This window comes from Moschus berezovskii, chromosome 18 (genome assembly GCF_049115385.1).
Source record: "Moschus berezovskii isolate FMDL1 chromosome 18, NW_MosBer_1.0, whole genome shotgun sequence".
Lineage (NCBI taxonomy): Eukaryota > Metazoa > Chordata > Mammalia > Artiodactyla > Moschidae > Moschus > Moschus berezovskii.
In genome coordinates, this window is record NC_142477.1 from 35,992,492 (window position 1) to 36,014,718 (window position 22,227).

Below are 22,227 nucleotides of genomic sequence, written 5' to 3' on the forward strand. Positions count from 1 at the left end.
GTGTTTAGTACTTTCTCTGTATCATTGGTTGAATCAGTTAGGATCTAGTCAGGAAAACAGAGTCTACATAAGATATTTCAACAGAAGGAATTTAGTAGGAGAAGCTAACTTTCAGGTATAAGAAAAGTTAAGATGCCAAATAGAAGAGTAAGGCAAGCCAGCGATTGGCAATAGCAAAGAGCCATTACTGCTTCTAGAGCTAGAAGGCTCAGAGAAAAGACAGTTTTACCAGGAACTCCAGAGTTAAGGCTGCTCATGAGAGCTAGAAGTAGGGAAGAAGCATAGCCCTGCCAGAGAGACTATCTAAGGCAAAGAGAGAGGGAGCACTATCCTGGCATTTCCCTCCTTTCTGGCTCTTTTACTAGTGCTTCTTATTGGCTGAATGAACCAAGAATAAGCTGACAGGGAAATGCAGTCTGGACCAATCACCCTTCTATGGTATAGAACGGAGCAAACAGACATAGGAAGGGAAATGAATTGGAGATCTACTAGGTAGACTGTTGGCTCACTGGTGTTCTGAAATTTCACAATGGTGAGTTTTGGTGTGGGGCTTTATGAATCTGTACTATTCACTTTGTTTGCTCTTTTTGAAACATTTTAAAGTTGGATGTCAGGTCTCCTCGGTTGATTCTCTAATTTTCTCTTTTATTTTTCAACTCTGCCAATTTCTTTTATTTTCTGAGATTGCCACAAATTTATCTTCCAATCTGTCTGTTGAATTTTTAATTTTTGCTATCAAATTTTAATTTACAAGACCTCTTTTTCATTCTGAGTGCCAATCCATTGACCTTGTTTCCTGGATGCAATCTTTTTTTCCTGAGTATACCCTTTCATCAGTTCAAGAATATACTTCTTTTACATTTTAACTTATCTAAAGTTGGGATTCATTTTATAATTGGTGGGCTGTCACAATTTTTTCTGTCTAAGAGCACATAGGAGAAGGAAATGGCAGCCCACTCCAGTGTTCTTGCCTGGAGAATCCAAGGGACAGAGGAGCCTGGTGGGCTGCCGTCTATGGGATCACACAGAGTCAGACACGACTTAAGCGACTTAGCAGCAGCAGCAAGGACACATAAAACAAAGGTGCTTCTTGTAATTGCAGGCATTTCATATTTGTTGATATTTTAAAAAGTTTTATTTCCTGCATTGCCCATTTCTTTCAAGTTCTTTTTAAAATATTAATTTTGAATTTCTTTCTATGTTTCTATGTTTTCTTAAACTGTTTGTTTAAGAAAGTTCTTATCTAAGTTCCTTTTCTAAGTTCTGTGTGCATGGGAACTTGTCTAGTGGTAGATTTTAATGTAGGGAAATAAGATGTCAAGTTGGCATTTTCAAAATGTCATCTCAAATATGATTATGTGGAGGTTGTTTCTCTTAGGCTGGTCAGTTTCAATAAATAATTGTTCTCCAAATATCTTCTTGAGAGTCATAAGGCTGCCCTACATTCTGGCAACCTAGAAAGAGGGGACTCTTACCTTTAGGACTGAGGGCTTTTCACTTATACCTCAATTTTCAGCTGTGATTATACCCTCCTGGTCAGACATTCTTTGCATGAACATTTGGGAGTGGTGGACCTGACATTTAAATGTTCTTTGTACAGATTTTCAACTAATCTCAGTATTTCCCACCCCACTGCATCCCTGCCTCCAGAGGTAACTAGTGTCTCCAACTCTAGAACCTCTAGACTGGAGTTCTCTGCTTCTTGTTGGAGTTCCCTATCATGCTCCCCCACACACTTGGATTTAGGTTTCTCAGGTCTGTTGAGTTACTTACCCCTTTCCAACTTTCAAAATTTTATCAACTCTCCTTATCCACTGTTTCCTTCCTATATTCTTTGAACTTGTAAATTTACATCTTAAAAATTTCATTGTCATTTTAGTGGAGATTTTGCAGGGAATGTATGGTTAAGTGGTTGTGACTACCAGAAGTCTCTCTGGATTGTTGAATTTCAGCACCATGCAAGTAGGTAGAGGTGGTGGTACCATCCTATTTATTTCTGGGAGTTGTGGTAGTTGTGATAATCTCGTTATACTCAAAGCAAAGAAGGGAGGGGAAAAGAGAGAGTGTGCTTGAGAGAGGGAGTTAGTGTATTTCTTTTGGTCCAGAATGCCCTTCCTCCTTTAGAAATTCTCTTTTGGTTATAGTTTCTCTCCTAGTGGCTACTTAATCCTGATTTATTAGCTCAGTGCTTACTTTCTTACTCTCACAGTTATTTCTGTCCTCTCTGATTCTTGAAAAGCAACTATACAGAGGCAACATCCATTAACAATAATACATACTCACTAAGAAAGGGGCTGTTCTTTTCCAGTTTTGTCATACTAATGTAGGAAGACTTCATTTTACTTTGTGTCCAGGGCTTTTTTTTTACTTTAAGACTGCATTTTACTTTGTTTCCTCTAATATCGCTCTTGTGCCAGTTTCCTTTGAAAAGGAACATAGATAAGAATGTTGTCTAGGAATGCTGATGCCAGCACAAGTAGAAGCCTAGGTTTTAAAGTAGATTTTTAAAAAGCTAAGTTGGCTGACTTTTAAGGTTAAGAAATGGGATATTTACATAAAATAGCCTGTTTATGTCCTGGTGGGTTATTTGTAACTTATCACGATGCAGTGGTAGCAGTTTTACACCTTTCATAGAATCAGAGAAAAGTTAAAAACATTGAAAGACATAGACTTGTTTAGAGGGTTCCGACTTGGGATTCAGTCATCTTCCAATGCAGCCTTGGGTAGTAGAGACCATCACCTCTGAACAGAGTATGTTGGGCATCCCTGGTGGCTTAGACGGTAAAGAATCTGCCTGCAATGCGGGAGACTGGGGTTCGATCCCTGGGTTGGGAAGATCCCCTGGAGGAGACCATGGCAACCTCATCCAGTATTCTTGCCTGGAAGAATCCCCATGTGTGAGGAGCTTGGCAGGCTACAGTCCATGGGGTTGCAAAGAGTCGGACACGACTAAGCACAATACCCTAGTGATCTCCAATGTTGTAGGCAGCATTGTTTTAGACCCAGAGGCAATCCAGCTGGGAAAGGAGCTGTGGGAAGAAGGCTGACCCTGGACTTGGGCTGAGAAAGACCTTGGCTGGGTCTCTTTACTTCTTGGGGCTTCCTCTGTTGGACCAGAGGATTTGGGGCCACCATCTCAAGGCGCTTTCCCATTCCTAGGTTTCTATTATTATATGTACAAAGTGTTTTTCTAACTTATAGTGTTAATTTAGAGGCTGTACTTCATTGTCACACAATAAAGCATTCTGCTGCTTATAACATTACATAATAAAAGTCTCTTGGAGATTTTCATTACTCCAACTTTAAAATACAAATGACCAACTGTTCTTCAGCTCCAAACTGGTCATCATTCTGCAGCCTGAAACCATTTGTATGTGCAAAACTCATCTTTGTATACAGAAATTACGTAATTGCAATGTTCTGCATCCAATTTGCATTTGCAAGGCTCCAGCTACAAGTGTAGTTTTGCAAAGACAAAATCAGAGCCTAGTTTTTAAGAGTGGATTAGAAGCTTTTTTTAAAAAAAATTATTTTTCCAATTAATCTCAGAGATGGTTTTTTGACGCTGTTTTCAAAGAAAGGTGTTGTAGTTATAGAGAAAGTGCAAAGTCCATTTTATTTTTATGAAATAATGCTGCATCCTTGGTATTCTGGTTTTCAAATTCAGTTTCATACTTCTTAATGCAAGCTCTGTTTTTGACTTGGGGTAGAATTTGGTAACTGCTGTTTTTATTTCTAACCAGGTATTCTGAGCAGGGGGTGATTTTATAACCTTGGATATTTGCTCATTTGAGGTTAGCAGGCCACCCATAGCTTGTTTTTTCTCCTTATTTAAAAGTTGAAAATGTAACTAATTAAACAAATATTCCGGCCATGTCCGATGGCACAGCAGTATTGTTAGTGAGGTAGGATGTGTACTGGGCAATCCCTTTCTCCCAGGTCTCCCTCTGACACTCAGAAACGAAATGGAGCCCTGAAGTCTACACCTTATCTAGCCACAGTATTTGAACAGAGATAGGGTTTAATAAATCATTGTTTAGATAGGCTAAGCATTGCATTTTGGAAAGTCCAAGATGTTGAGTAGTACACATGTTATTAACTTCAATGAGAGGAAAGCCCAGCAATAAATCTGTCTAATCCAGCTTATGTTTTGACCCTGGTTTTGCACAGAGGCAGTGTGGGAGGTGACATTAGTTGAGAAGTTATCAGTTCAGCAGTAAAATCTTGGCCGGGTCTTTCCCCTCCTCTTGTCTTAAAGTGAAAGTGTTAGTTGCTTAGTCGTGTCCCACCACCAGGCTCCTCTGTCCATGGAATTCTCCAGGCAAGAATATTAGAGTAGGTAGCCATTCCCTTCTCCAGGGGATCTTCCTGATCTAGGGACTGAACCCAGGTCTCCTGCATTGCAGGAAGATTCTTTGCTATCTGAGCCACCAGGGAAGCCCCTCTCCTCTTGTCTTGTATATCATTTAATTGGAACTGTATACTCTCACTGAGGGCTTCCCAGGTGGTGTTAGTGGTAAAGAACCCACCTGCCAAAACAAGAGACAAGAGATTCGGGTTTGATCTCTGGGTCGGGAAGATCCCCTGGAGAAGGGCATGGCAACCCACTTCAGTATTCTTGCCTGGAGAATCCCCACGGACAGAGGAGCATGTTGGGCTACAGTCTATAGGGTCTCACAGAATCAGACATGACTGAAGCGACTTAGCTGGCATGCATGCACACACTCTCACTGAAATTTCCAGTTAGCTCTTCAGTAAAACCAATGAAAGGAGAGAAAAAAAAAAAAAATTCAGCCAAGGCAAGCAGGATCTGCCCCATTTCTGGTGAGAGCGTGCACAGGCCGCTTTTGTGTCTACCAGAGCTGCCTCAGAATAGAGGACCTTCCCCACACTACCCTGCCCTGTGCCCTCACCCCCTTCCTTTCAAGTCAGCCAGAGAATAATTTGTTCAAATGAAAAGACCCTTTCAGGCACTGGAGGGCTTTGCTAATTGTATTTGAAAGAATAAGAGCAAACCACAAGTTGACTTTTAACAACAGAAAAATAATGTGTTCACATGCCAACATATCAATAAGATTAGTTTTATTAGGAAAATGTAATCAGGCAGAATAAGGATGCCAAGAGGAATGGCTTATTAAAAGCCATTCTCTTTCTTCTTCTAGCTAAAGAAATTATCAGTCGACTTTGAAAACACATTTAAATAAAGATGTCCTAAAATCTAAAAAAAAAAAAAAGAAAATCACTTTTTTCCTTGACATAAAAGAGAAAATGCTTTAAAATTGTCTTTCTATAATTTTAAATAGCTTTAGTTGTGCTACTAAATATTAGAATACTAAAATATTAGAATATTAAAAAAAGGTGGGACTCTCCTGGCTAAAGCATTTTTATTTGATTGTAAATAGGCATTCCTCTGCTTGTGATTCCCACATATTGGCAAATGTGTATCTATTCATTGCTGTTGAACTGGTGCAATTGGCAAATGTTCAAGGAAGCTCCACAGCACCTAGGAGAAGTGGTTTTTCCACACAGCAGACTTCATTTGGATCTGTCAAATGACAATCACTGCATTTGTTTTTGTTTTTTACTGTTATGTGCAGCGGTGCAATTTTAGTTAGAAAGGTATTTTGCAATAATGGTGACAACATACTCAAATATGCACAACTAAAATAGCAATGCCGTGTGGAAATGTTTCACAACGAAGGCCAAGCTGCTTTCCTTTTTTTTTTTCCTGAATTGTCACTGAATGGAGTAGAAGGGCCAAACTCTTTAAAGTGGAAGCACATTCTTTTTTGTTAGTTAAAAAAATTCTTTATATTTAATTGAAGGATAACTGCTTTACAATATTGTATTGGTTTCAGCCGTACATCAGCAGAAGCACATTCTTTCTAGAAGAGTTGAATCACTTAAACTACGGACTAGAGACACATTGCCAGTTCAGTTTCCAGAAAGAACATATATCAGTGTGAACCATTGTACCCATTAGTGAAGAAGTGCAGAGGCAGAACTGTAGAGGAAGAAAGCTCAGATTTCTGTTTTCTTCCTTTCTCTTCCCTTTTGATGTCTCTGTGCTCTGGGGGGCCTCAGGGCCTCAGCATCCCCCTTTCTCTACTTGCTGAGGAACTCATTTCCACACAGATATTGAGGGATCAGTAGATTAGCTCTATTACCAGGATATTTCATTTAAAAGAGGAAACTGGAAAGGGAAGACAACGTAAATGAATCTAAAGGTGATATTTTGCTTTTGGGTGGAGGAGATGAGCGAGTCTTTCAGATGTCAGGGTTTAGTTTTTCTACAAGAGAGCTCTACTCAGGAAACATTTCTTTAGTCAGGTCACCCTGTGGCTGGAGCAGTGTGGTGCTTTCTGAACGTTAACTCCTTTACATGAAGCTTAGCATTTTACTAATAGAGCAGCAAGCATGTCACATAACTTGACAGGAATCAGGAAGGAATCTCTTGTGTTCAGCCTTGCAACTTGGGAGATGGGCGGCCAACAGGGCCCTGTCAGTTTCACTCGCCACTGCACTGACAGAGGACTCTGGTGTTTGATGCTGGCAGGAGCCACAGGTTCTGGAAGTCCTCGGGCAGAGCTGGTTTGTAAGGCCTGGCCACGGATGCTGCTGTCCATGTTCGTGGATGTGGCGGAGGAATCCAAGGTCGTGGTTCAATAAATGTTCACTGATGGGCATAAAACAATGGATGACCTCGGGGCATGCCACCTTGTGTGCCCAAGAGTTTAATCTGTGAAATGGAGAAAAACACACCGAGTTGCTCTTGGACATTGTGAAAAATGATTGTAAAAGGGTTTTAGAAGCTTAAGCATTTTGCGTGATGGTGTCCAAAGAAAACAGACCCAACCGCAGAGAGCAGAGCATCCCCGTGGCCCTGTAAGCAGTGTTCAGCAGCAGTGTTGAATGGCATCCTTTTTGGGTCCAGCCGAAAGAGAGGAACTAGAATAACATTACTGGGGGCTCAACCCTCATTCTGGTTATGAAATTTGAAAGTGGCTTAAGGTGTAGGACATTATTTTGGATTAGTCTTTATTATCTGATTTCCTCTTGGAGTGAAATTTCATCATTTTATAAGGTTCTAAAAATCTTGCTCCCACAGACTGCAATTTAGAGGTAGGGATTTTGTGTGCATGCTCAGTCATGTCTGATTCTTTGCAAACCTTGGACTGTACCTGCCAGGCTTCTCTGTTCATGGGATTTTCCAGGAAAGAATACTGGAGTGGGTTGCCACTTCCTCCTCCAGGGGATCTTCCCAAGGTAGGGAGGAAGTGAGCAAAGGATTTTGTGGGTGTTCGTATAATGAGCAATTTAACAGTTGGCATAAATTTGGGACCTGTATTATTTATTTCCTTTGCCCAGTTATCTCTGTTTGGGATAATTACTAAATCACTGCAGTCAGCCAGCTGTGTTTTTATCTTATCCTTAAGATCTTAAAGAGATATCATTATATTTTTTTAAGTAAATTGTCCTACATCAAATTGGCACTCTAATTTGCCCACTGTTGCCCTACAAATCATAGTCATTTCAATTTGGGGCCATTTTTTCTTTTTGTAACTCAGCAGTGACTGAAATCTACTCAACAGTATGTTTATGGTAACCATATGTCTAAGAATTCCTTGGGTAGAACAGATTTCAGATATAGCTCATATGCTATCTATATGCACATGCATTTTTGTTGATCACTTGACCCTGCTTATTACCAGGCATACAGCTAAGCCTGGAGACGGTTGTTGATTGAATGCCCACCACTGCACACTTACTGAGCGCTTCCTTCAGGCAAGGCACTGTGTCCTGTGAAGACAGTTCAGCACGTGTGTGGGCGGCTCTTGAAGGATGGGTTAGAAGAGGTGGTACAGAAGAGCTTCCTCAGAGAGACCGATAAAGGGAATCCCAGCTTAGAAATAGGATGCAGTAGACACATCTAGGGAATAGTAAGCAAAATCACCTGGCTTGAATGGGGGGATTTTGTCAAGGAGGGTTTTGGAAAGGTCTTTCTTCTTTGAAAGTTGCTCCTCCCTTGGCTGCCAAAACATCACTCTGTCTAAGTGGTCTGCCTGTGTTGTAGACCTTCCTGGTCTCCTTTCATGACTCTTCTTTTCCACTACTCCACAAATATTCATGTTTCCTAGGTTCTTCCCTTGGCTCTTTTTTCTCTCAAAACTTTCTGGGCAGCACATCTACTCACCTGAATGAGAAGTTCATCTCGATGTGGATAACACCTACATTTCTATCTCCAACTCCAGACTCGCTCGGAGCGACAGGCACCCAGTTCCACTTGCCCATTGGCACCTCTGCCTGAATACCGTGTCTACCTGTCTCATCCTTTCGTTCAGAATTGCTCCATTCTGAGCTCTGCTGAACCAAGTATAGAAGGGGAGTCAAGCAGGATGGAAGTTTGAGTTCAAAGAATCTGTTCTGTACAGAAAGAAGTAGGAGACTGTAGTCAAAAAGAGATTTTCCAGAATTTTGAAAGTGGAACAGTACTAGGTGGGGGGTGGTCTGTGTACCAGTGCATCAGCATCACCTGGGCGATTGCAGAAATGAGGAGCCCTAGTGCTCTGTCCCTCAGACCTACTGAATCAGAATCTGCACGTGAACAAGATTCGCAGGTGATCTGCGTGCACAGTTCCGAGAAACTTTGTTCTCGGGTATGTGCCTGAGAGTGAACTGAGGAAGTTCAGTGGAGTAGAAATTCATCCAATAATGGCAGTCAGGGAACCAAGAGGCTACAACATTGAATGAATGGATAAAGCACAGGGACATTGAAATGGTTCAGTATGAATGCGACAGCGTGGGTGGACAGGAAGAATTTGAGCTGACTGCCAGCCTCCTCAATGTATTCATTATGCCCCGGAGTGAGGGAGGGGCCTTGCATCAGATGACGTGATATTCAATGTGGGATTTTTGACATCTTAGTTCCTTGAGAACAGAGCTTCTGATTAGGATCTTTCCCCTTTCAAGTTCTGTTGCTGTTGCTTAGTCACTACATTGTCTCTGACTCTTGCAAACCCTTGGACTGTAGCCTGCCAGGCTTCTCTGTCCATGGGATTGCCCAGGCAAGAATATTGGAATGGGTTGCCATTTTCTTCTCCAGGGGATCTTCCTGATCCAGGGATTGAACATGTGTCTCCTGCTTGGCAGGTGGATTCTTTACCCCTGAGCCACCAGGAAAGCCCCTTTAAGTTTTGTACTTCAGTGATTCAAAAATATAGCAAGTCCTTATATAATGGTGAATTGACTTCACAAGCAGTGGGCTTATACAAATTAAGCCCTTTGATCAATTACATTATTTTTTTTTAAAGCAACCCTGGAACTTTAACAATCTGGTATCCAACATCACCATCCCTCCTACTTTTGATTCTGTTTTCCTGACAGTTAATTAAAAATGTGTTTGCTGGGGCAAATTTTTTCTTTCTTTTTTTCTCTCTCCTGATACACATAAAACATCTTGGAAATCTTATACATGTTAGAGAACTCATATTGGTGCTCTATCCTTGGGTGTGGGTTTGGTCTTTAAGGAGGTGCTTTGCCTGATAGACAAATCAACACTGATGATGAAGGTCCTGATTTGGAGTCAGGAAATTTAAGTTCCAGTCGCAGCTCTATCCTTACTCTCTGTGCGACGCTGAATGAATCAGGCAACGGTTATGGCCTTCAGTTTCTCATTTACACAATATGCTGGTTAGATTATATGAGCTCTGAATTCCCTCTGAGTTGTAAACTTGTGATTCCGTAATTCTTTTAGGCTGTTAGGAATGCCTATGAGGTTAAAATAATGCATCTCCCCAAGACATGTGCTCAGGAGTCTCTCTTGTATTGTGGCCAATATATTTATTAAGTTCAGTGTCTTTCTATCCATGATTCCAAATCAAGACACAGCTGCATCTAGAATACTCTGCATGGTTCTGGTAGCTTTCTTAGGAGAAATGAGTCTCCTCACAGAAGAAGAATATGTTAGCCTTAAATATTTTAAAAAAGAAATAGAGTATCTTTTAGTTGCCCAATTAGGTGAAATAATTTCATATTTTCTTATGAAATAGACTGAAAAAGATCAATCTCTTCAAAATGTCTCATGATCCAAACTTGTGAAGACTGTGGGGCATTCCTTGAAATGTGAAGACTTAACTGAATTCTCAAAACTGTAGACCTGAAGGGATACTTTCAGGATAATTACAAGGAATGACTGTTTTTCCTGGTAGTTAGTAAGCATATGAAACTCATTACTTGCCTAGTTTCCAAAGGCTGTCTTCACATGGGTTCCAGAATGATTTAGATGAGTTCATTATGATGGATCCCAAATGGGATTCAGAGCATGTTGATCTTCTGGTGTGAGGCCCCATTCTTCAGAGCTGATATCTGAGATATACAAATGCCTTTAAAAATTATTGCTTAAAAATTTTAGTTCAGTGATAAACTGGATTGGACAAAACAAGAACGTTGACCTTATGATTATGTATTTTCTTATAGTGGCGACTGTGGACAAATTTTCTAAGCTTGTCTTGGAATATTCATTTAGGGGATTAATAAAGAAAACTTTTTACTATGGGAAACTTTCAGTATATACAAAAATGGACAGCACAGTATTGTGAAACTCCATGCTCTCATCACTCAGCTTCAGTAATTAGCCAAATCTAATTTCATCTCTAGTCTTTTCCCCACCCTTACCCTAGGCCCTGGTTAATTGTGAAGCAAATCCAAGGCATCCTCATTTTGTCTTAAACATTTTAACATTTATCTAAAAGATTTGTTTCTTTATTATTTAATTAAAATAAAATTTATACCCAGTGAAATCCAGAGCTCTTAATTGTACAACTTGATCACCTTTGATCCATGTGTATGTCCGTGCAACCACCACTCCTAGTAAGATGTAGATTTGTGTGACCACATAGTTTCCCTGTCCTTTTCCAATTAGTTTCTACCTCCATAAGCAACCCATGTCCTTACCCCCATCTTTAATGAGCTACAACTGACAAATGTGTTTAAGGTATACAAGCATAAGGATTTGGTATATGTATATATTGTGAAGTGATTTCGACAATAAAGTTAATATAACTGTCACCTCATATATTCAGTTACCTTTTCGATTTTTATTTTCTGGTGGTGAGAACATTTTAAGATTTACTCTCTTAGTAAATTGCATGTCTGCAATACAGTATTGTTAACTATAGTTACCATGCTGTACATTAAATCCCCAGAACTTATTCATCCTATCACTTAAAGTTTTTACCCTTTTACCACCATCTCCCCATTTCTCCCACTTGCCAGTCACTGGCAACCACCATTTAACTCTCTTTTTCTGTGGATTTGACTTGTTTAGATTCCGCCCCCATGAGATCATTTAGTATTCCCTCTTTCTCTGTATCGTTACTTTACTTCATATAATAGTCTCCAAATTTATCCATATTGACCCACATGGCAGGGTTTCCATATGGCTGAATTATATCTATCATCCATCTGTCTGTCTTTCTCTGTCACACACATTTTCTTTAATCATTCATCTGCCAGTGGACACAGCTGTTTCCATATCTTGGCCATTGTGAATAATGCTGCGGTGAACACAGAGTGCAAGTGTCTCTTCCGGATACTGATTTCACATGTATACCCATGTACGCCCATGTATACCCTGATAGCCTTATTAATAGGCCCTTTTATTCACAGCTGGGCAAGAGCAACTTTAGCTGAGTCAGAAATCCCGATTCACTTGATCTGAGCTGCTGGTTTAAATGTTTGCTTAACAATGAGCATGTTTCCTTATGTCCCCTCTCCTCTTTTCTTCTTCCATCTTCTGCCCTCTCATTCCATCTCTAGACGTGCTTCTCTCCCTCCCTCATCTTGCAGTACATTGTTCGTCTTCTGTCCCATAGACCCTTGTTGGTCTTTCTAATCTACACACTCAACTTGGAGAGCTCTGCAGCTATTGGCCAGTTGGAAACTAGAGCACAAAGCTGTTTTCAAGTATGAGCTGGCTGAACATATGTGCCAGTTGGATAGATGTCATAACTAGGCAAGACTTGGTTTGGACCCTTACTTAAGAACTTGCCCACTCAACATTTTCTGGAGTTTTGACCCCATCCACCGACCAAGATCTCTTCTTTCTGTTTAGGATGTTAGAGTCTCTATCACAGGATAATAACAGTGTCCATTCACAAAAGTTTTGTAAGGACTAAACACATGCTGTTGTCATGCTCAGTAGCTTCAGTTGTGTCTGAATCTTTGCGACTCTATGGACTGTAGCCCGCCAGGCTCCTTGTCCATGGGATTTTCCAGGCAATAATACTGGAGTGGGTTGCCACTTCCTCTTCCAGGGCATCTTCCCAACCCAGGGATTTAACTTGTGTCTCCTGCATTGCAGGCAGATCTTTCACCGCTGAGCCATCAGGGAAGACCCTAAACACAGTAGAATTTAAATTCTATTAAGTTCAGCTCCTAGAATATAGAAGATGTTCAATATCATAGCTATAACCTGGAAGTAAAGAGCACTGTTTGACTTTGTTCAATCTGGCATTTTGTGAACTTGTTTAACCATGATAGTGCTATTTCTGGAAGCATCTGTTAACATTTTAAGGAATGCTGTTGCTCTATGGAATCCAGGTTGGAAACCCTGAATTAAGAATTGAATAAAATCAAGCTGTTGACTGTTCACAGTGAGTGAATAAATCAGTGCTGCTTAAACTAGAAGTTGGGCTTCCAGATCTTAGCTCAGTCCTCACCACATTTATTGCTTGAATAAAAAGGAGAGGTTTCATTTTAAGACACAAGACAGAATCAAAAATGTGGTGCTAGTGGTAAAGAACCTGCCTGCCAATGCAGGAGACATAAGAGATGTGGGTTCAACCCCTGGGTGGAGAAGATCCCCTGGATTAGGAAATGGCAACCCACTCCAGTATTCTTGCCTGGAGAATCCCATGGACAGGGGAGCTTGGCAGGCTACAGTCCATGGGGCTATAAAGAGTCAGACAAGACTGAGTGATCTGTCTATATGAAGCCTGGATTTTTGCTCATCTCTTCCTGCTAATCACATCTCCAGGTGACTAAATTCAAGGAAAGCTATCTGAAGTTCTCTGGATCAGCTGTCAAGGATGTCGTCAAGTTGGATAAGTTACATGGTCCTTCTGCTTTTGGCCTTTCAGAAACAATGAAGCCAGACACTGTCCTCCCGTGTTCCCTTGTCTCTGTCTCCCTCTGCCTTGGTCACCTTGCTTCATGTCTTGGGGCTGTCTCACTGCTCAGCAGGTGCCTGCTCCCTGCCCCTGCCCTCCCCCTTGGGTGGGGTGTGTGTGTTCACCCACCTTGATGTTGTATCTGACCGAGGAACTCAGATCTCTGGAAAGTGAGGCCAGTGAGTGACCAGATCAGTGTGTGGGGGTTGGGTCCCCAAGCTTTCCGGAGGCACAGATGGTCAAGCACGGGTGGGACATCCAGGCCAAGGACAGACATTGCTCACTTGATCACCTGAAAGCCAGGGACGATTACGTCATTAGGAATGTGCATTTCTCAACTAAGCCTTTAAGAGCAATGGGTGAGGAGAAGCATCCTTATATGACATGTGTGTGTGACACGTTCAAAGGGCACACATATCAGATGACTGAATTCCCTGCGTGAGCCACGGGAGAATTTTAAAAAGTCATTCTCGTGCTTGTGCTCCACACCCACTAATCCCAGGAGTCCAGTTCCAGTTCCAGGAGTCCAGTTTTCCTCCACTTCATTTCTCAGGCGGCTCTCCTGGCTGGGGTTGGTGCACGGATGTGATCCGCAAGCACTGTGACAACTGCAGGCAGTTTGCACTGCTGTTCTCTTCATTAGAGGGATAGCCAGTTGCGTTAGTGTGGAAGATGCATGAGGGGTCAGAACCAGACTTAATGATCTCCTCAGGACTGCTTTTGTTTAATGATCTGTTTTGTCTTAGGTAATGAGAAAGAGAAAAAAAATCTGCTTTATATTTGCAGACGGCAGCCACACTTTAGGCTTGCTGATCTGAGTTAATTTACCAGTCTTGGACATTACTCTGGGGCCCAGAGCCGAGCCTGGGATGGAGACAGATATCAACTTAGGGCCCACTTCCATCCCACGGAAGTCTGCCAGGGGATTTGGTGGTTCTTTGGCCAAGCATAGGGCTGGACCCCGACTCCCTCCTGAATCTGCTGTCTGACTGTTAGAAAACCATTTGCCCTTTGCACTAGGATAGTGTTCTTCAGAGTTCACTAGGATAGGGAAGAAGGTTTTCAGCTTCAGTTTCCTCAAGGCTAAAATCAGACAGCTAGTGACCAAGTATGAAATCCATGAAGGCAGGCCCAACAGAAAAGAGCAGATGTTGGGAGTATCTGCCAGTGAGAGTGAGAACTCCTTTTTTGATGTTGAAGAATTTGTGATGTCACTTGATTTATTGTTACCCTATATTGTAGATTTTTAATTTTATGATTCAAAGAAAATTGCATAAAAATAGATAGCATCTATGTTTCTTGTATGGAGGTCATGTGCCTAGTGTTCATCAAATGCCTAATATCCTTTAACCTTTGACCTCCCCATGCAGCATGCCTGGGCCAATTTTTTCTCATTCAGTGGCCTAGGAGGGCAGGACAAGGTTCATCTTCAGGGTCTTGTTTCTCATCATTCCAGATGAAACTGCCATTGTTCTTGCTGTGATAGGGAGAAGCAGGTCCTGGGCCATGTCTCCTCTTATTTACCTGCCATCAAAATGTCCCTGTCCCTGATGAATGGATACAGAAGCTGTTGTACATATACACAATGGAATATTACTCAGCCATAAAGAGACCACATCTGAGTCCGTGCTAATGAGGTGGATGAACTTAGAGCCTATTATACAGAGTGAAGTAACTCAGAAAGAGAAAACAAATAGCATATTTTAACACATATATATGAACTCTAGAAATATGGTGCTGATGAACCTATTTGTAGGGCAGCCATGGAGATGCAGACATAGAGAACAGACTTATGCACATGAGATGCGGGGAGGGAAGGAGAAGGTGGGATGAATGGAGAGAGTAGCTTGGAAACATATACACTGCCATATGCAAAATAGTTAGCCAGTGGGAATTTGCTGTTTGATGCAGGGAACTCAAACCGAGGCTCTGTAACAACCTGGAGGTGTGGCATGCTGTGGGATGTGAGAGGGAGAGTCAAGAGGGAGGGGACATAGGTATCAGTTTGGTTCAGTTGTTCAATCGTGTCCGACTCTTTGTGACCCAACGGACTGCAGCACCCGAGGCTTCCCTTTCCATCACCAACTCCCAGAGCTTGTTCAAACTCATATCCGAGTCGGTGAGGCCATCCAACCATCTCATCCTCTATTGTCCCCTTCTCCTCCTGCCATCAATCTTTCTCAGCATCAGGGTCTTTTCCAGTAAGTTGGTTCATTGCATCAGTTGGCCAAAGTATTGGAGTTTCAGCTTTAGCATCAGTCCTTCCGATGAATATTCAGGACTGATTTCCTTTAGGATGGACTGGTTTGATCTCCTTGCAGTCCAAGGGACTCTCAAGAATTTTCTCCAACACCAGCACATAGGTATCCCTATGGCTAATTCATGTTGATGTATGGCAGAAACCAACAAAATATTGTAAAGCAATTATCCTTGTGTTAAAAATAGTTTAAAAAAGTATTTAAAAAAAGTCTTTGTCCCTGACTGCCTCTTTGACTGAAGGAGAGGTTAAAGGTCACCTTTTCTTTCAAAAGACTTGAAAAATGCTGCCCAACACCCTCCACTTTCCTCATTTGCACTGGGAACCATTGATTTGTGGTGAGGAAGGTAGATTCACCTGATGAATACTTGAGTTCCTGTATATTCCACGAGCCAAGCTCTGGGACAGCCTCACCCTGTACTCAGCTTTGGTAGGTTTCTCCCAGTAGCCTCTATCTGAGAGCTTTATAGGCTTTCTTGGATATCTAGACAACCCTAGGAGCCAGATACTGCCAGGCTATTCATCCTCACTTTACCGAACAGCTGAGGCATGTAGCGTTCTCTGCTGACTTGTTTGGAACACAGCCACTGAGGAATTCACCCATGAATTTGTCTCCCCAAAAAGAAATGAGAAAAGTCTCTGCCCACTGTTATAGATAGGAGCCATGTTAGAAATGGCAACTCTTTATGCTCAGTTAAAAAAGAACTTTGCCTCTTTTTTAAAAGTTGAAGTATAGCTGATGTACAATGTTATATGAGTTACTGGTGTCAATATAATGGTTCATGATTTTTAAAACTTTAGTTCATTTGTAGTTATTATAAAATATTGGCTATATCCCCTATGTTGTACAATATATCCTTGTAGCTGATTCCATATCTGATAGTTTGTACTGCTTAATCCTCTATATTGCTTCTCCTTCCCTTCTTCTCCCCACTGGTAACCACTAGTTTGTTCTTTATACCTGTGAGTCCACTTTGAAAAAGAACTAGATTTCTATTCTGCCTTCCTCATGATGGAGGATTAAAAAGAAACCACATTAGCAGACAGACATGGCTAACAGGTACTATCAGAGAGAAAAGTCAAAAGGCAAAAATGGCTTTCTTTTACATGGAATAGCCCAACTGCAGAGGATAAAATCAAGGGAATTGAGATGAAATGAAGGGAGAGCATGTTTCCTTGTCCTGGTAAACTCTCCAGAATAATGAAACATGGTGACTGATGATCATCTTATTTGAATGTGATAAAAGCAAATCATTATTACCCGTAGCCGGTCCCTCTTGGGGGTTAACTTCACAGCTGCCTTGTGTGGAATCCATCTACGCACCCATGGGGAGTGGTGGTGCTGTGTAGTGGAGACTGTAGACTCCTAGGGATCATGGACTGTATGGTTCTCTTAACTCCGTTTGGTATCCAGCAGGGGAATGGCTACATTTATAAATTTAGTGAAGGCTTCTTTCTTGCTGGAAAGTGAAAGTGAAAGTGTGTCAGTCGAACAGTTATGTCTGACTCTTTGCAACCCCACGGACTATAGCATGCTAGACTCCTCTGTCCATGGGATTCTCCAAGCAAGAATACTGGAGTGGGTAGCTGTTTTCTTCTCCAGGGACTCTTCCTGACCCAGGGATCAAACCTGGGTCTCCCACATTGCAGGCTGATTCTTTACTTTCTGAGTCACCAGGGAAGCCCTGGCTAGAAATGAGGCTTAATACAAGAACAGGTCAGTCAGAAGAGGGAATCCTATTTTCTTCTGTTGGTAATGACAGCATGCTCTGTCAGTCAGGATTTTGAGGTTTGGGTGTTGTTCTGACCAGAGGCAGGGAGCAGATCAGATAACCTTATAAAGCCTTTCAGCCTGGAAGTCCAGTGGAAAGTGTTCCAAAGGCAACTTAATACTCTGGATTTATTTTTCTCCCCCACTTTTTACAAAAATTTGCACTTCCAATTTACAGTGTCTATAATGTGCTAACGGGCTTTCCTCCCATTAAAAAACACGTGTGGATGTGAGAATGTTTCTCCTTAAGAAAAGACGGTCTCTGGGGCTTTGCTTCTGGCTTAAGGTCCTATGAGGTAGGTGTGATGAAACCTCCCCCGCAGTGGGTGGGGGTGTGAGCGAACCTCACTGGGGGCCAGAAGCTCTCCTGCTAATTTTGGCAGGAGAGGGAGACACTCAGCTACTTGGCGAGGAAAGAAGGTAAATTTTGTGGTTCATTTGCAAATCGAGATAAAATGAGTTTTCAGACATGTGTTCAGAGCCTGTCTATTCTCTTCTACCATTAAACCTGCGTGTGTTTGTGCACGTGTGTGTGTCTGTGTATTAGTCGCTCAGTTGTGTCCGACTCTTTGTGACCCCATGGACTGTAAGCTCTCCAGGCTCCTCTGTCCATGGAGTTCTCCAGGCAAGAATACTGGAGTGGGCTGCCACTCCCTTCTCCAGGGGATCTTCCCAATGCAGGGATCAAACCCAGGTCTCTCACATGGCAGGCAGATTCTTTACTGTCTGAGCCACCACGGAAGCCCTTAAACCTATTAGGACGGAAGTAATCCAAGTTCACGTTTTTCAGTCAAATCATTATTCTTCCCATTCTGGTGCTTTGGGTGGCCAGTGGCAGCATGGTGGCCTGGGATTAGGATTTTGAGACGAAGAAGGAGAGGGAGAAGTGGACAGGTGATGTCTAGCAGCTGAAACTTTACAGTCTGTGTGGAGGCTGTCAGACTCCCAGAACAAGGACTATAGATGGAAAGCTTCCGGAATACTAGAAGGTTGAGAGAGAGTGGTGCTCTTTAGGTCCTCAAGGTAAAGAGTCGATTAGATCAGAGCTTTTTGAAAGCACCTTATATTCACCGTATTTCACTGTTCTGTGATTCTTCCTGCTATAGCTGGGTGATTTTTATATAATTCTCAAAGAGAAGATAGATCTTTTGAAAAAATTTTTATTGTAGCCTGAGGATTAAATCATGCAGCTCAAGTCCACTCATGAACTCATCAGCATGCATACTTTCTCAAGCCATGATGACTTCATGGGCTAAGTGAAAATTTCATTCCTTTGGAAAATTGAATTATCCTAGCCAAATCAGCAGAAAATTATCTTTGACTAGTAGGTGTTATTTCTACACCATTCTGCTTTGCCTAAAAAAAAATAATGACTCTGAGACTTTAGCTTGATGGCTAAGCAATAGAGCCAGCGTCTACCATTTTCTTTCACAGTCCCAAGAACTATTGTAGATGTTTGACACACACTTGTTCATTTAATCCCCAGAAAAGCTCTAGGTGATAAGTTGATACTAAACTCTCATTTAATCGATAAGGAAATTGAAGATTAAAGAGATCAGGCAACCTGTCAAGGCTTGGATTAAACTTTGGGTGTAGTGGCTAAGTGAGGGCTCTCCTGTAAACTCTACTCGTCCATCCTCCACCTCTCCCAGGGGGTCAGTAAAACTGACCAGCTGCACTCATCATACTTGGGTGGAATTAAGGATGAGACATTGTGGAAGATCCCTGTTTGGGATATGAAAGCATAAACAGGGAGTCTTAGTTTCCACGAAAGTGGGTCAGTAAGACATGCTGTAACAGTAAGTAGATCATTTATTTTCTGAACACTGCTATTAGGAATTAGAAGCCTAGCAAGATCCCTAGGTTTATCATTCTCTGTCTCCAAACGATAAGAACAAAAGGTAACTGTGAGTGCTGACGTTTACAGATTTTATATCTGCTAATTCATTTAAAATGACAACAACCCCTTGAGATAGCTACAGCTATCTTCCTCATTTTCCAGATGGGGAAAACTGAGACCCAGAGTGGTGCAGAAACAGCCAGGAAGTGGCAGAGCTGCGTACGAACCCAGGCTGTTTCAGCATTATTCTAGCCTGCCTCTCAGCAGCAGCACTCGGCTTTGGCAATTCTGAAATATTTGCTACTGTGATGCATATAGGACTTAGTCCTTCAGAGTGGGATGAGGCTGAGAAGAACTGGAGGTTGAGCTATGTCTTCTGTGAATGTTCGTGTGTTTGGACCTGGTGACTCTCCTCCTCTAGGTTTTTTTCTAGGGATGGGGCAGGAATGCCCCTCACAGGGCTTCCCTTTGGTTCTCTGTGGGATACCCAATTCACCCTGCTGCCTGAAATTCCGTTCTTGACCCTGTCTTCTGAAATAAGAAGCTGGAATTTGGGGGTACTCTTCTACAGAATCTGTAACTTTGAAGTGTTTCAAGATTGTATTTGCTCATTTCATCTTCAGTGAACTTTAATGGGTTTAAATGTGGTATCAGAACTTGCCAAACAGCGCTGATAGAAGGAAACAGGCTCAGAAAGATTAAGTGACTTCTCCAATTTCACACAGAGTTGTACGTTGCTGAGTGCAAAGGCTATCTTACTTGAGCCAGGACTCAACCGATATAAACCAATGGCCTGTTTCCGCTCTTGTCCTTGGAGCTCGGCAGGGACCGGAAGTAGGGAGGATTCAGATGCACTGGAACTACTCAGAACACAAATTGGAGCAAGGAACTGATGCTGATGCTGATAGAAGAGAGGAGAGAGAGGGGATAGCCACGCCCACTCCTCTTTGCACGCTTAGGCATCTGTGCGCCTCAACTCAGCAGGTGGTGGTATTTGAATATGAATGAATGGGTCCCTACTGTCCTTTCAGTTCTGCTCCATATTCAGAGCGTGGAAAGCACAGGGGTTGGTGAGGGTGGAGAAGACCTCAATGGGGAGACGGCTTCAGGTAGAGAGCAGACATGGGAGTAGAGGGCACGTGTGAAGAGGTATCTGTGGGCAAAGGCTGACTGCACTTGGAATACTTAACCTGGCCCACAGGTACATTTTTCTTAACTTCGGTAATATCTTGTCTTTTCTCCAAATTCTCAAATGGGGAAAGGGTTTTCCTGACATAAGCCAGTGCTAGGAAAATTGTAGCCTTTTCTTTGTTAGTTGCTCTTCTGCACACTTCTGCCATTGCCATGGGCTTCGAGCCTAACCAGTTAACCATTTGGATTCTCTCACATTATTCCCGAATGTGAGTCATGTGGTGTCTGGGCTCACTCACCTGGGCTTTTCTTTCCAGGTGAACATGTTTGTTGAAGGATTCCATGATGCCATCCTCCTCTACGTCCTGGCTTTACGTGAAGTACTCAGAGCTGGTTACAGTAAGAAGGATGGAGGGAAAATTATCCAGCAGACTTGGAACCGAACATTTGAAGGTGAGGATTCAGTCTACGAGGTAACAGCATTCTGCTGCTGATCAAGTTGCTTTTTTCCTGGTTCTGTTTTTCTCTCTTACAACTATGGGACCTTACCAGTGTCTTAGTTTTCCCAGCTATAAAAGGATAATAAATCATGATCAACCTACTTCACAGGCTTGTGACAATTAAATGAGATAAAGGTTATGAAAGTGCTTTGATAGAGTCCCACTGAAATAGGAAGCACCTTATCTCCTGATGGCAACAATTCTGTGCTAAGTCACTTCAGTCATGTCCGACCCTTTGCAACCCCTGGACCGTAGCCCATCCGGCTCCTCTGTTCATGGGATTTTCTAGGCAAGAATACTGAAGTGGGTTGCCATGCCCTTCTCCAGGAGATCTTCCTGACCCAGGGATCGAATCCCAGTCTCTTTGTGTCTCCTGCATTGGTGGGTGGGTTCTTTACCTCTTTACCACTAGTGTCACCTGGGAAGCCCCTAGGCTTCTTTATTTTATTTTTTTCCCTAGGCTTCTTTAAACTTGTCATAAGCTTCATTCACAGCCATCAGTTTGTGAAGAGTTCTGTAATTAGTTTTAGAAGAAATTATCCCAGATACACTTTCCTCTGTTCAAAACCTCTGGAGGTTTGAGATGATGAGCAGGTCCAGTTGAGCTCTCTGCTTTTAATTTTTGAAATGGTGAATACTGGTTGTTGCTTTTTTAAGAACAGAGGAAGTATAAGAACAAAAACAAAAGAAATGGCATGTCATCTCCTCACTCAAGCAATTTTATTGACATTTAAAAATTGTACAAGAATGAGACTATTCTTGGCTGGAAAGTTAAACACTACAAAAATGTACAAAATGAAAAGTGGAAGTTTTCCTTTCCACCCTAGTCCCCTCTCCCCAATGTAATGGCTATTAAAAATTTCCTATGATTCAGCCTAAAAATATTCTGTGCCTTCTGCCAGCACATATACATTTGTATATCTTATCTAAAAAATTCACACAAAAGGGTCATACTAGGAATGCCATTCTTCATCTTAGCTTTTTCACTTGTATGTCAAGCAGAAGAATTTTCTGTATGAGCGCTCATAAATTCAGCACATTTTAAAATGATGGTTCCACATTTTTCCACTGTTTGGCTGTACAAGGATTTCTTTACCCAGTCTCCTATTGATGGACACTTCAGTTGCCTAGTTTTTGCTATTATGCAAAATGCTATCATGAGGTTACACATCTTGATGAATTTCTGTGAGTACATCCAACAGGGAACATTCTTAGTCATGGCCTATCTGGGTCCAAAATTATATCGGTACCTTTTGAAGTGCGTTGTTGTTCTGTCACTAAGTTGTGTCCAGCTCTTTGCGACCCCATGGACTGCAGCATGCCAGGGTTCCCTGTCCCTCACCATCACCCAAAGTTCACCCAAGTTCATGTCCATTGAATTGGTGATGCCATCCAACCATCTCATCCTCTGTTGGCCCCTCCTCCTCCTGGAGGAGGGAATGGCAGACCACTAAAATATACTTGCTGTGAAAACCCCATGAACTGTATAAAAAGGCAAAGTACATTAGATATTGCCAAAGAGCTTCCAGAAAGGTCTACTAGTCCATAATCTTGCTGAT

The 22,227-nt window shown here is 42.0% G+C and overlaps 1 protein-coding gene across 2 annotated transcripts in view; it reads left to right on the forward strand.

The window, feature by feature from the left end:
• Nucleotides 1-22,227, forward strand: part of NPR3 (natriuretic peptide receptor 3) — a 76,946-nt gene that overhangs the window by 37,425 nt on the left and 17,294 nt on the right. For both annotated transcript variants that reach the window (XM_055422213.2, XM_055422212.2), the window contains exon 4: nt 20,486-20,621. In XM_055422213.2, the coding sequence (XP_055278188.1) occupies nt 20,486-20,621 (136 nt within the window). The remainder of the gene's footprint in view (nt 1-20,485; nt 20,622-22,227) is intronic.